Source organism: Meleagris gallopavo, chromosome 1, assembly GCF_000146605.3.
Source record: "Meleagris gallopavo isolate NT-WF06-2002-E0010 breed Aviagen turkey brand Nicholas breeding stock chromosome 1, Turkey_5.1, whole genome shotgun sequence".
In the NCBI taxonomy this organism is placed as follows: domain Eukaryota; kingdom Metazoa; phylum Chordata; class Aves; order Galliformes; family Phasianidae; genus Meleagris; species Meleagris gallopavo.
The window spans coordinates 24062704-24076093 of NC_015011.2; the positions used below are offsets into that span (position 1 = coordinate 24062704).

General features: G+C 39.6%; 1 protein-coding gene across 4 annotated transcripts in view; it reads right to left on the reverse strand.

The window, feature by feature from the left end:
* The window catches only part of ST7 (suppression of tumorigenicity 7), a 133610-nt gene that overhangs the window by 51167 nt on the left and 69053 nt on the right, over window positions 1-13390 (reverse strand). For all 4 annotated transcript variants that reach the window (XM_010706685.3, XM_019612437.1, XM_003201976.4 and 1 more), the window contains one exon: window positions 6570-6652. In XM_010706685.3, the coding sequence (XP_010704987.1) occupies window positions 6570-6647 (78 nt within the window). In that variant the 5' untranslated portion in view covers window positions 6648-6652. The remainder of the gene's footprint in view (window positions 1-6569; window positions 6653-13390) is intronic.

Consider the following 13390-nt stretch of genomic DNA (forward strand, 5'->3'; position numbering starts at 1 on the left):
AGATTATAGTTTTGTACAGACACACAGGACACCAAGTAATAGCATCATAAAATAACAAAATCTGTAATAAAATCAGGGGCCAAAGTACAGCTGCCCAAGCAGCTACTATCAACTATTCAGTTATAGGCTGTACCAACAGAGCTTCTTCCTTTAAGACCTGCCTTTAAAAGAAAAAAAAGAAAAAAGAAAAAATACATAATGTACTAAATTCCTTTACATTATTATTATTATTAATTATTATCATCATCATCATTATTATTATTTCAATCCTAATCAACTTTTACATAAAAAGTCAACAAAACCTGGAGAGAGTGCTTTTAACCCCAATTACACTGCAAAAATGTATACAAGTTGGGAAACTGTCACACTGAATCGCAATGAAACTAGGGTACAAGCAGAAAGAATGTATGTATGAAGGTGACTGCTACAGTGCGGCTGAGTGACTGAAACTTGTCAAAGTAACTGCTGTAGTTGCAAGTTTCTCCCTAGACTAAAAAATATATTAATTATGCTTAAAAAAGGGAATTAAAGTTTTAAAATATTTGCATTGTTGAGTGAATCTAGAGCTAGGGAAGATTCACTGAGTCTCTATCTCAGTGCATACTGTTTCTCAGAAAATGAAGCCATAAATCATCATCACGATAAGTCTTTGCTTGGAGTAATTTGTTCAGGGCATATGAGAGGATAATCTGTAATTTGATGTTGAAGTCAAAACAATAAATTGCACAGAATCTTTGCACCTTTCTTAGCGTCAGTGGTTTTGAAACCTGACTTCTACAAATCAAATTTGATTTCTAGCTATACCAGCCAGTTTGAAAGCAATGTGAAACCAACAAGCTTTTGACAGATCAGCAGATGAGAGATCTGGCATAATAATAGCTAACTACAAGGATTAATTATCCACAGAAAGAGATCTGGATCAGAGAGGAAAGTGGGGAGAAAAACTACCTCTAAAGCAAAGGTGGCCCCTTTAGCGAAAAGTACTGGTGGTGAAAGGTGCCCCTGCCCATGGTAGGGGGCTTGGAATTAGATGACCTTTAAAGTCTCTTTGAACCCAAACTCTTGTGTGATTCCATCATACATTTCTCTCATATACATACATATACTTTCAAATCAGAACAGGGTCAAATATCTCTGGATTCTCAAGGGATCTTTGAAGTCTTCACAAAGGCCAAGTTAAAATCTTGTTCTGAACATTTCCAGGTTTGTGTATTTAGAAATCCAAATCTAGATTCTTATTTTTTATTTTGGTAGAGATCATACCTAATGTAAGAGTATTTGATCTTGGAAAGCTGTAATGATTTCTAGAAGTGCATGGCTATGAAAAAACAGCTGGTAGTTAACAGATATTTAAGTAAAATAGGAATTGGCTAATCACTCGTAAGTCTCAATGCATTTCAGATACTTACTATAGACTTTTTTTTTTGCCTTTGCTTCTCTATGCAAGTACTTCTTCTCCCCTGTGCTATGAAAAAAAAAACCATTCTCTTTCATATCTCTGCTCTCACATGCAGGCAATCCCAGATTGTTTTATCTCTCCGTGTAACAACAAACATATTCTGCATCACTTGGCTTATCAGATCTTCCTGCCTCGTTTTTCAGACCAGATACTCCACCAGAAATGCATCAATTCACAAGGGATGTTTTTGATGGCTGTTCTCACTGGACTAAATAGTGATGTCTATCAGTGATATGAATTATGCTTTTCTGTTTATCATATCCAAGACAGGAGTCCTCTCTTATACAGCAAATACTCTCTGTAGTCCTCACCCAGAGTGTGTACCGAGTCTTCAACCAAAACAGTAAGAAATTTCCTTGCAGGCAACTTCCACAGCTCAGACTTCTCATTCAGACTTCTAATTAGGCATCTAGATCTCCAAGGAGTAAGGACTGGAATACTCTTGTAATCTGAGGGGCGGTAACAATCAATCTAATGGATCTAACTGAGGCTTACTCCCTCGAGGAATAGGATAACGATAGCAGAAGATTCAATGGTTAAGCCTCTCAGATAAATAAGATGGGAGAGCAGCACATGCTTGACTGGCTCAGTCATCCAAGCTGCTTTTTAGCACACTGCCCAGCCTGTGCCAACTCTCCCAGACAATGACTGGGCATGTTTTAGGGATATCACAGCCCAAGGGCTGTTTCCAGTAGACAGTACAGGAAAGATCCCTGTTTTGGTAGGCAAGAGTGTTCATCCATATGGATGTGACTACACAATGCTCTTGAACAAAGAAAGCCTCTTGGCTGTTTATTTAAAATCTGTTTATTTAGCTGCTAGGGATAGCCATTTGACACACACAGATCCTACAGTCCACTATCCAACCTGATTCTAAGACAAAGTTTGCCTCTGACCATGCCCTTAGTGTCCTCAATGCCAGTTTTGAAGGCAATGCAGCCCTGTTCCTTCTGGATGAAATTTATCAGTAGATCGTTTTCTTAGTCTCTGCTGCTGGTTCTGGGACTCCTTAAATCAAAGAGTAGATACATACATTGCTAACAACCAGCTTATTCGAAATACCTATTTACTTATATTTTACCTATCTCTGGAAATGGCCTATGTAATATTTCTCTTAGCACTGGGTAGGCTCCACTTGTCTGTAGACTTAGGTATAGACTGTCCTCCTACAGACTTTTCCTGTCTCATCTGCTACCTGGCAAACACTTTCAGTTTCTTAAGAACTCTCTCGTATGGACAAATTTGCCCTCCTTGACCTGTCAGCATCCACTGAGCAAGTCAGAAACTTAGAACAACTACCACGTGCCAGTTTTCAACTGCCAAAGATTGTCCTTGTACAATTGTCAGACTTTCAGGAATTGCTGGGAACGCCCAGAACTCAGTCACCTCTCTGCCTCTCTGCAGCAGACTACACAAAGGTAATGAAACAAGCAGAAGAATGTTAAAAAAAAAAAAGGTACTTTCTGTGTTATTTAGGTCCTCTTCGAGACATTCTCTACTAGCACCCCTGTGACAGGGACTCACACACAACGTGCCTGCACTTGGGCTGCAGGAGACAGCCCAGCTGCTCAAGACTAGGTAGTATAGCCTCAGCACTCGTGCTCTACCTCTGTGTTGACTGCCTTGATAATTCTTATCTCTAAAAAACTTGGTATTTGTTTAGTTTGTTGCAGAATGTTTCTCACGTGTAGCAGAAAAAGGTTTTTATTTATCCCTGAAGTAGAAAAACAAAGCATTCTTGGTTGACATTCAAGACTGAGATTCATTCCTGCCTGTGATTCATCAGAACTGAGACTTTATCAGTTTGCAATGCAAGTGCCACCACTGTTTTGCTACCCAACTTTCACTCCAGTGCTAACACGTTACATATGCAGCATTCTTGGGAAAAGTCAGTGGCATGCAGAAATGCCTGCAGCATTTGCTGGACATCAGTTGTGTTTCATGTTGCCCTACATGTGAAAAACTTCAGCCTTTCTTAAGACGCCAGGTATAATACAGCTACCTTGTATTCTGTGAGTCAGAACCATGTTTTTACTAATATAAAGTAACTGTGGTGGAATCAAGTTTCTAATACAATATTTTAAACTGCAGCTTGGGACCTAATTTGATTTCTATTTTTAACATTTAATACAGTGCAGGGATGAATTAAATATCTGCTAAGTTGTTCATTTTAAGCTATGTGCTCTAAAGTAATTATTATGGAAGATAGTTGAAATAGAAAAAACTTCTGTGCTATTGCTCTGTGCCATCCAGAAAAGACAGGAGATCTGAAATTCTTGCGTCATATCACTTTGCTTATGGTTAGGCCAGATTTTTACCTAAAGAATGAAAACAAAGTAAGAGACAAAATAAGACAGGAGGGGAGTGTTTTGCAAAGGAGTCACGTAGCGTGCAATTCCCCAAACTGAACTCTGTAGAGTCATTATTTCATGATCCAAACATGGAATAGGAAAAGCGTTCACTTTCCCATCAGTTACCACACTTCTGAAATGATGGAATTTTCCATCATTTCATAACCTGCAGAGCTGTGATTTCTCTTTCTGATTAGGAGCTGTAGCCAACCAATAATGGAAAGAAATCAGCCAGACCATATGGTGGAAAATTCCAAGGAATATTAGAACATCTAGTCTGACAGATATCCTAGCAATGTAGATTTGTGAAGAGAATGTTTATTTTTCAAAGGGTTTCATTTTATACTACCAGCAGGACTAAGAATCTTTAGAACTGCAGATGCTGCGTTGTGTGACAGATAAGTGGATGATGGTACTGTGGGCAATTCAATGTGTTACAGGGCCATTGGTAAACAGCAAGATTATGAAGAAGTAATAAATCTGAAGCATAACTGGGCTAGTGACTAGCTAGCACTACCACTCCAGCATCTACCCAGCTGTCCTTCCTGATGCCTGGGCTATTCAAGTTGCAATTTCTTCTTTCCATGACCATCTCAGCTGAGTTCTGTTTCCACCACTGAATTTACAGACCACATGTTCCCCTCAGCACAGGCACTGGTCCCTACAGTCTGGTTACTGGCTGCCAGCTACCTGGTCTATTTATGTTTTGCACATACAGGATTGTGGCATATAAGCAGCAGACAAAAACTGACAGTAGTAGCAAAGACCCATGAAAAAGGCTTTCAGCACAGAACGGGCTTTTAGTTTTCTTTAAGTCTTTGTCTACACGTCCATCACTTCACTGCTCCTTTAACTTACTCATAAAGAACTTTGTCATGCACCACTTACTGAATTTTTCTGGCTAGGGCTCACTCAGTTTCATCTTTTCTATAGATGCCCTTTTCCCCCTTCATCATATCATCACTACATCCTACCTGCTTCTTGTACTTTCCATCAAAGTATTGCACTTAGAAATTTCTTGCTCACAAGTCTCTTACTGAGCTCATTCTTCAGAGGCTGCCTTCACGACTACAGCACAAAGTGTACTACATCTGTAATCATGCTATACTCAGGGAATTTAGTTACAGAGAATTTAGTCTTTCTCTAGGGTCTTACTCCTGTTTGATTCTTTATCTCCATAGATACAGGCTCTTTTTTTCTTGCTGACTGCTCCAACTGTCTTCACTATCCAACAACAAGTATGGAATTGTACCTGTGGAACCCACGTATTTCCCTCCTTCCTCAGCATCTTGTTGGTGGCACGTGGCCTCTTGAATCCTTCTTCTTTCTGGCTGAGATTACTGAGATTACTGAATTTTACATTCAGTATCCTCTTGCTGTGCATTTGAGTAAGTGAACTGCACTGAACAGAACCCAAGTCTTATAGATCTGGCTCCTGAGCCTCTGTGTTCATACTCTGAAAGAACTGATGTCTCCAGAGCTCTGTCCTGTGCTTTGGGGTTCAATCCATACAATCATGATGAATGCCCAAGGTACAAGCATTAGGTAATTGCCTTCTGTTACAAGTAAGCCCCAGAGCAAGGCAGAGCAGCAGTGCACCTGATGCTTTATACCCAAAATCATCTAAGTGATGAGTCTCACTGGCATTTAGGAGTCAAGGATGGCATTTCTCCGTCTACATCTACAATAAATAATGTGGAAGTGAGAAATCGTTTGAGGTCAGCAGATATACAGTGATGCTAACCAGCTCCTGCTGATGTTTCTCTTTTTCCATTTACCACCACGGTAACTAAATACCTAAAACTGGCCTTCTGGTCTTACAATTAAGAGCCTGGTTTGGTATGGGGAGGGAAGGTCTACAGCTTTCATCCGGCAGTTTTTAAAGCATGCACCTGGTTTTAGACACAGGACCTAAGGCTGATTGGACAAAGTAAAATAAAGCAAAGATGACACTCCCTTCTGTCAGTTAAAAGGCAGCACTCAGTATCAAGGCCCAATATAAGGACAATATCCTAAGTACACCTTAAGGACTGTTAAGATTCTTTTTAACTTCAGTTTGTTTCTGTGAAAATACTGAGCAAAATCCAGAGCAAATGCTTTGTTTTGTATTTCTGTGCTATGATGGTATAACAATTTGCTCCATTATATCAATATGCGTGCTGAAGCCCTCAGGTATTATATTCTGGAGAATGTTTTTTTTAAAGGGTTTGAAAATATTCATTAGACCTTTAAACAAATAGGCAGACATAAATCGAGAAAGATTATAGTAGTGAAGATCTGAAATAATCATCCCTTTGAATTTTGGCCCTAAAAGCAGGTTCATTGCTACCATTCTGTTTGCCTTTCATCTAGTAAGTTCTGCCTTAGCTTTCTAAAAAGAGCAGACTAAGCTGAGAGAGATGGTGCCTCTCCCATTCTTCTTATCACCACTCTCTTTATTTTGTAGTACCTGTCAACAAAAAGACGTAATGCATAAGCACTTGTTCTGATTTATTATAGGGTTGTTTGTTAGTGGGACACAGTGTCCTTCAAGCTTTTTTTTCTTCTAAGGCATATTGTGATGAAGTATTTTCTCTTTTTTTTCCCCCACAGAAATATTAGTACAAAATTTATGCACTGCAGAAATGTTAGATTAGAAAAAAAAAATGGCACCGATAAAAGGTCTTAAAAAAAAAAAAAATGACACCCACAAAGTCTAAAATCCCATTCTGGATAATAAAATAAATTGATAAAGTAGTATTAATATATCCAGTACTTACCAAAATAAGTCCCGAGATTAATGAGGAAGTGCCCGTCAGGGCAACATAGAACTTGGGGGTTAACGTGTTCAAAAACATACTCACTGAAAAAGAAAAAGAGAGGAAACCATGAGTACAAGAGCAGGACATGCTCTCCTTTTGTGTCCCCTTTTCCTCCCAGCTATTCTCCAACTTCAAGTAAGTAATGAGTTTACTTCTGACAAAAAGGTTTAAAGAACATCCTGTTTCATCTGCCCAACATGGCAAAGTTGAACATTAGACTGCCGCATGCCAAGTTTTCTTTTCACAGCAGAGTCAATCAGAAGGCAGTGTGGAACAGTTGCACACACAGATGGGTCTTTGCCATCCCAGTCAGCATTCCACTGCCACCGACTGCAGGATTCCCCAAGATACACGGAAGAGATCCATGCCAGGGTTGATGTCAGTGTGCCGCCTTCAACCTTGTTTCAACACCCTGCATGATCCTGGCGAAACCACCAAGATAGATTTTTTAAAACCTCTTACTTTTCATTGCCTCCATTTGCTTTCATTATCTTGCTTAGAAAATAGGAGATACCAGCACTTCCCTAACTCATTCCTCTGTATTAATATTTGTGAACCACTCAAATGGTACAGCAATAGTGAATAAATGCATAAAACAGATTATGAAAAGACCTAGCAGATCTTATGATACAACTATGAAAAAAACCACCAGCACCACCACCAAAACTAACAAACAAAAACAACCAACAAACAGGCCAAGCCAGGATAATTATACAGATAATCTGAAATCCAGGGCAGAAGCAAAGCCCATCGAGCTGCAAGGAATAACAAATCCATTTGTACGCGTTTCTGGAATTCAAGCAACTTTTTAAGTCATTTTGGAAGCTGCTGAGAGAATCATCAGGTAGTCTTGCTCAGCCCCTCATGAAAAATCTCAATGGGTTTAAGAGAATAACACAATCTTTTATTAGTTTTAGGATACTCTTACAGAAGCTGCTAGAGAGCATTAGAGTTCTTTTGCTAAATCCCAGATGTATTAAGAAAACCTTTCAACTACCCATCAGTTCATCACTTCCATCTTCTATGAATGAAAGTGTTGTCCATTAAACTACATAGGAGGTTAGAGCATCATTTGTGAAAAACCTCACTTAGTCTAACCCTTAAGCAATCTTGAAGTACTTCTCATACATTCATGTGTACGTTCATACATACATATTTGTACATGTATGTGTGTGTGTGCAGGCAAAATACCCTTGCAATCTGCATCTGTGACTGAGGAGAGAACAAACCACAGTAAGCAGGTAAGTTTAAAGGCTTCGAGCAGATTACTGAACAGGCATTTAAAAACGATGATGACAGAGTTGGATTCGTGGGCGGGAGGCCCCCAGCTCATTCTGTTCCCTTCAGAAATGACACTTGCTGAAATTAACGAATACGGAGCCAAAAAATGAAGAGAAGACAGCAACACCATGATACAAATCATCAAACATACAATTAATTTTCCATGACCAGTAAAATAGAAAATTGTTTTCTAAAAGTGATTGGAACCCTGCAAATCTGCTGCTTTGCCTGGATTTTAGCTATTTACTGGTTTGAGGTTTTTTTTTTCCCTTTTCCTTGAAGACGCCATAAATTATTAAAATGTATCATGTTGTGCATCACTGGAATAGCACTAAGCACACAGCAAAGGTCTAGTTCGTGGGTTTTAATTCCATCTAGCATTTTCTTTCACAAATGAGAACAGTGCTAAATTGTTGGCTGGAGTATATCTGCAGAACATTCCCAATCTTAACATGTGCAGTGGAGCTACACCGATATATACCAGCTCTGGCTCAACAGTTGAGATTTTCCTACATCTCGTTTCTTTTTTTCCTGTTCACACTTATTATTTTTTTTAAGGTCTAATACAAATTGGCTTTGAAATAGCAGTCCCTGCTTTTCCCAGTCCCAGCATCCATAAAGAAAGAGGAGGAAGAGAAGCACCAAAATAGCTTCAGCATCTACAAATGACCCACGAGTCCTTTAGAAGAAACATTGCTCATTCTGGAATGCAAATGTAAAGCAGAGACATAGTCAGAGTCCCTGGGGATATTTCAGACAGCCAGTGAAATTGTTTCCTCTGTTTAAGTCAAGATATTCCCAGGAGACAGTGCCCTGTGAGGAGTATGGCTGTGCATTGCCTGCAGTAATGTGGAGAGCTGAGCAGCAGGAGTCCTTACAGAGGAGATTTCACTTCTGTTCCTATGCCATAGGCTCATGGAATACTGGAATATTTCCAGTCAAACTGGAAAGAGTACTCTGGAAGAAATTTGATTTCCAAGTATATTAAATACAAAAACCTAAAAAATTTACCAAAGCTGTGAAACCACCTAAGCCTGTTACGTTATAGAAGATTCCATGAAGGTAGCAATGAATCTAGATATAGGATATCTGCTTTAAGTTTCTATCATCTCTTTCAGTAAGAAATGTTGCAAAGAGAACAAAATAGCTAAGCAGTGACAACATACTCATCATTACCAATTGCCATCAATAAACATCACTTTGGGAAATGCATCCACATTTGGGAAAGCCTTCCCCACAAATTAAACTCCAAGATGCTCATCAGTAGAGCAAAGTGAGTAGAATGCTGGTAGTTTTTGTCTGTCACCACATCTGCTGCAAGCAATTTATACTGATTTATAGACATCAATCAGATCTGAATGGAGATAGGATTTTATTGATCTTTTGCTTGCACCAGTACTGCTGCTTTACTCTGCTTACTGTACAGGGGCATCCATTCACACTGCTGCAGTTGCTCCCTTTTACAGCTTAATTCTGGGAGCTGGCAAGGTGAGCAGGTGCAAACTAGATGCTCTCAGACTGCACAGACCAGACTCCCTGCTCACCAGATCAGCTCTGTTGATTTGCTACAGTTACATGCAATTACAAGAGCTCCCTATCTTCCCTGTATCTCTAATCCTTTTACTGTTCTTCTTCCCACTGATTAATAAAAGAATCTTCTGTTCCATTATGGAAACTATCAACTTCTGCCAATTATTAACCACCTTCCCCATTCCTCTGTCTCTGTAAATATTATTAACCAAAGCAAACACTTTCTAATATAAAACACATTTTCAAAACAGTAAAACTAAGCACTGGAGGATTTGTGGTCAGACTTTTTTTATGCTGAAGTCAGTGAGAATCTAGTCATCATTTTACTGGAAATACAACAAGTTCTAGTTATTGTAATGTTAATCACCAAACTAAAAATCAATTCACTTTTGAGGTTATCTTATGTGGATCTTTATTTAAAAAAAAAAAAAGTAAGTATTTTTTCATATACAGTATTCTGACACTGAAGAAATCACTAACTGTATTAGCTACCTAATTTCTACATCCCTTCCTGCACCTACATTGGACCCAGACTTCCTTCAATGTGTTGCTGTAAACTGGATAGAATCAGATAATGCTAAATGTCCATCTATCTAAATTTGCATAGCAGGTTTTTTATTTCTATTTCCCCGTAATGAAATAGCAGGAATGAAGAGCCTGAGAATTTTTTGAGAAACGAGAGCTGAAATGATGACTGCAGAACAAAGAAGCCAAGGAGAACACCACTGAGAGGTGGCATTGCCTGTCTTTCCTTAGGAATTTGTAACATGCAGTCTATGCCCAATTATTTGTGTCCAGGAAGAGAAGATGGCACACTTACTCAGCTTGGATTATCAGCTCTCATCTGCAACTTGGTAGCACTAAAAAGACATCTAATTAATATCCAGAACGAAAACCTTGCCTATATTTAACAAATGCCTGATATGCCTTCACTGCCAACTCATTTGAAACTATGGTTAAATCCCAATTTCCTTTGGCTTTTGATGATGAATGATTTATTTTAGGTGTGTTAGTGGAGATGATGGAATACAGTAGAGCCTGTGTTTCTGTAAAGAAAACCAGCATGACCTATAAATGCTGTCTAAACAAACCAAGCATGTATGCTCATGAGAGGCTCCTGGCCCTAAAAATAAGCCCCCTGCTTTTCTTCCCATCTCTTTATTGCTTTCATTTTAATCATGCTTGACTCATTCAGAATAAGGCACTCTTTACGATTTCCAGCATTGCCTGCATGACACTCACAAATCATTCCATCCTACTGTATAACATCTAGGGAAGGATTATTATGTCATTGTTGACTGTGCACGCTCATACAGATGAATTTAGGCCCAATTCAATTCCTGGCAGGCAGGCTAATAAAGCACTCAAGCAGCAGGCTGTTGAGGCTGATAAAAGAGGAGACTGAAATGTTGCTAAAGCTGATGCCATCTCTTTAGGGGTGGGAGCATTGCAAACTACTGGCTACTCCCACAAGGACAAAAAATGGCTGCGCTGTTACCTACTTCTGTGTGTGAGACCAGTTTGTTTGCCCTGAAGAGTGCTAATAAACAATTAATAGCAGTGTTACAACAAATCATACACACAAGCAGCCGAAGCAAAGAAAGAACTGCATCATTTATTTTACTTATGAGGAAAAATCATCTTCTAGACAGAATGTTATATTCTGAAAGAGTTAAACAGGCACCAATAACTTAGAAGAAATAAGAAGATGCACTGAATTAAAGATCAAGCCGAAAAAAAATCCAAATATACTGAAATATGCATGAAATCACAGCTCTTTTTGAGCTGGAATCTCCATGCTCTTTGGTGAGACACAGTTTCTCAGTACAGTAGCAACTTGTATGAGCATGAATAGTCAGGAAAAACAGAGAAGCTTGCAGTCACAGAGCCCTTCTTGTGCACTGCTGGTCCTTACGTCATCATGGCTACAACTTCCATGTCACTAAGAAATTTCACTGTCTCCACCCTCCACAGAATTTGCTTAGTATGCAAACAATGAGAATTCCTAATGCCAGTGCCAGGAGCCCAACCCCTGCAGAAGGATGACAAGCTAAGAAGATGCTGTTGTTGAGGGCCTCGGGCACCTCAGCTCAGCTTCTTTTCACTACAGCAATCCCCTCCAGCTGCCGTTCACGGTGGCCAGCTTATTTCACAGTGGCCCCACGTGGATTAATGGAGTCCCCAGTCCAGAGCTGCCACAGCAGAGCAGAACTGATCTACCCAAGTGTTAGTAAAGAGTGACATAAAGTTCAATAAACTTATTTTAATGCATGTATAATATCCCCCTCTCTGACTAGGAAACACTGCATGCTCTTGATTCTAATTGACCTATTCATACATAACCGTTTTGAAGGCTCAAGTTGAGTCTCAGAAGAATTTCAGCAATATGGGAAACCATGCTAAGGTCACGCTGAATTATGCATTCCATACTGTGATGGCCTCCAGCTCAACGCTGCTGCAAACCACATCAGATTTAAAGTTAGCATGGGATACTGCCTTAAGAACAAAATTACAAAAACAACCTCAAACCTAAAGCCACAGACAAGAAAAACAAAACAAAACCTTTACCAATTACCAGGGTTTTCCCTGGGAAGCTACGAAGATTGCATTTTTTTTTCACTTCTTCAGACTTCCTGAAGAAAGTGAACATTCAAAAGTTTAAGAATCTGGTGAACTGAGTACCATTTTTAGTTGAGTTGTCGTAAATTCTATGCAACTTCCTTCTCTAAGACCTTTTTTGTTGGTCTGTTTTCAAATCTTGACAACTTTTGACACTCAGAAATATATACGGGGCCATTCCAGGCAGGAACAATCCACGCCTCTGTGCTGTGCACGAGGAAATCCAGATGCCCACTCACTTTGTTCAACCACCTACACTTGTCCTAAAGGCATGAGGCTGAACAGGAGTCACATTCAGACATCTGGAGCCTCATCTCATGGCCAGTGATCTATTGCTCTGGGAATGCTGGACCACAGCCCAGGTGAGAATAAATGGTGCTGTGCCAAAAGGTATCTATTATTTCAGATAACTAATGGACTCTGAATAGCGTGTAGAAAGAAGGATAGAAGAGACAAGAACAGCAAAAGCAAAAAATGCACACGAGAAATTACAGATGTAACATGAGTGCAAACAAAAGCTATTTCTGGTTTGTGATCAGAGGTATCTTTCATTGGAGAGAAACAACGCTGTCAACGCTAACAGCTTTGGTCATTTTGGGAAGCGATACTATCAACAAGTTATTCCACAGTATTAAATATACCCAGAGCCTTGTCACAAGCTTGCTGTCACTATTCATGTATCTTCCCAGAATCTCCTTCACATGGAGGAGCGACAGCAATTGCTGCTCGGACACAGCCCAGACCCCAGCACATCACAGTACATCAGTGCAACAGGATGCATTAGTGCTTCAGCAGCTGCTCATAATAGCTGCTGCACTTTCCCCCAGGCTACGCACAGATACAGGACCCAATATACCAGCCCCCCAAAAACCATTCTCTGGTATGAATTTAAATACTAAAATCAACATAGGATAGGTAGGCTCCATCACAGTATTTTGCTATTCCAGCTGTCTAAGACCATGACTTTTTTACCTCTGGGAAGAATAAAGTACAAAGAAAAAAAGATCAACTTTCCTTCACAAGCAGCTACTATCATGCAAAGTAGCTGCTACATTTGCTTTCCCTGCCAAAGGATGGGGGACATTTCCTCCTGCATTCACAATGCAGTGGTGACATGAGGTAATTACACAGCTCCTGTTAATTGTAGAGCACGGTGACTGAATACCAAGATTTGCTAATTATTGGCAGCAAAAAACTGTTTAAAAAAACTGCCACCACCAATAAACCCCAGCATTTACATTTAAATAAAAGAAAAATGAGGGAGAAAACATTTCCTGGGACCTTACAGCCCTCATCTGCCAGGGATTAAACTGTGCCGTGCATTTCTTTATGGCCAGCACAGTGTCCTG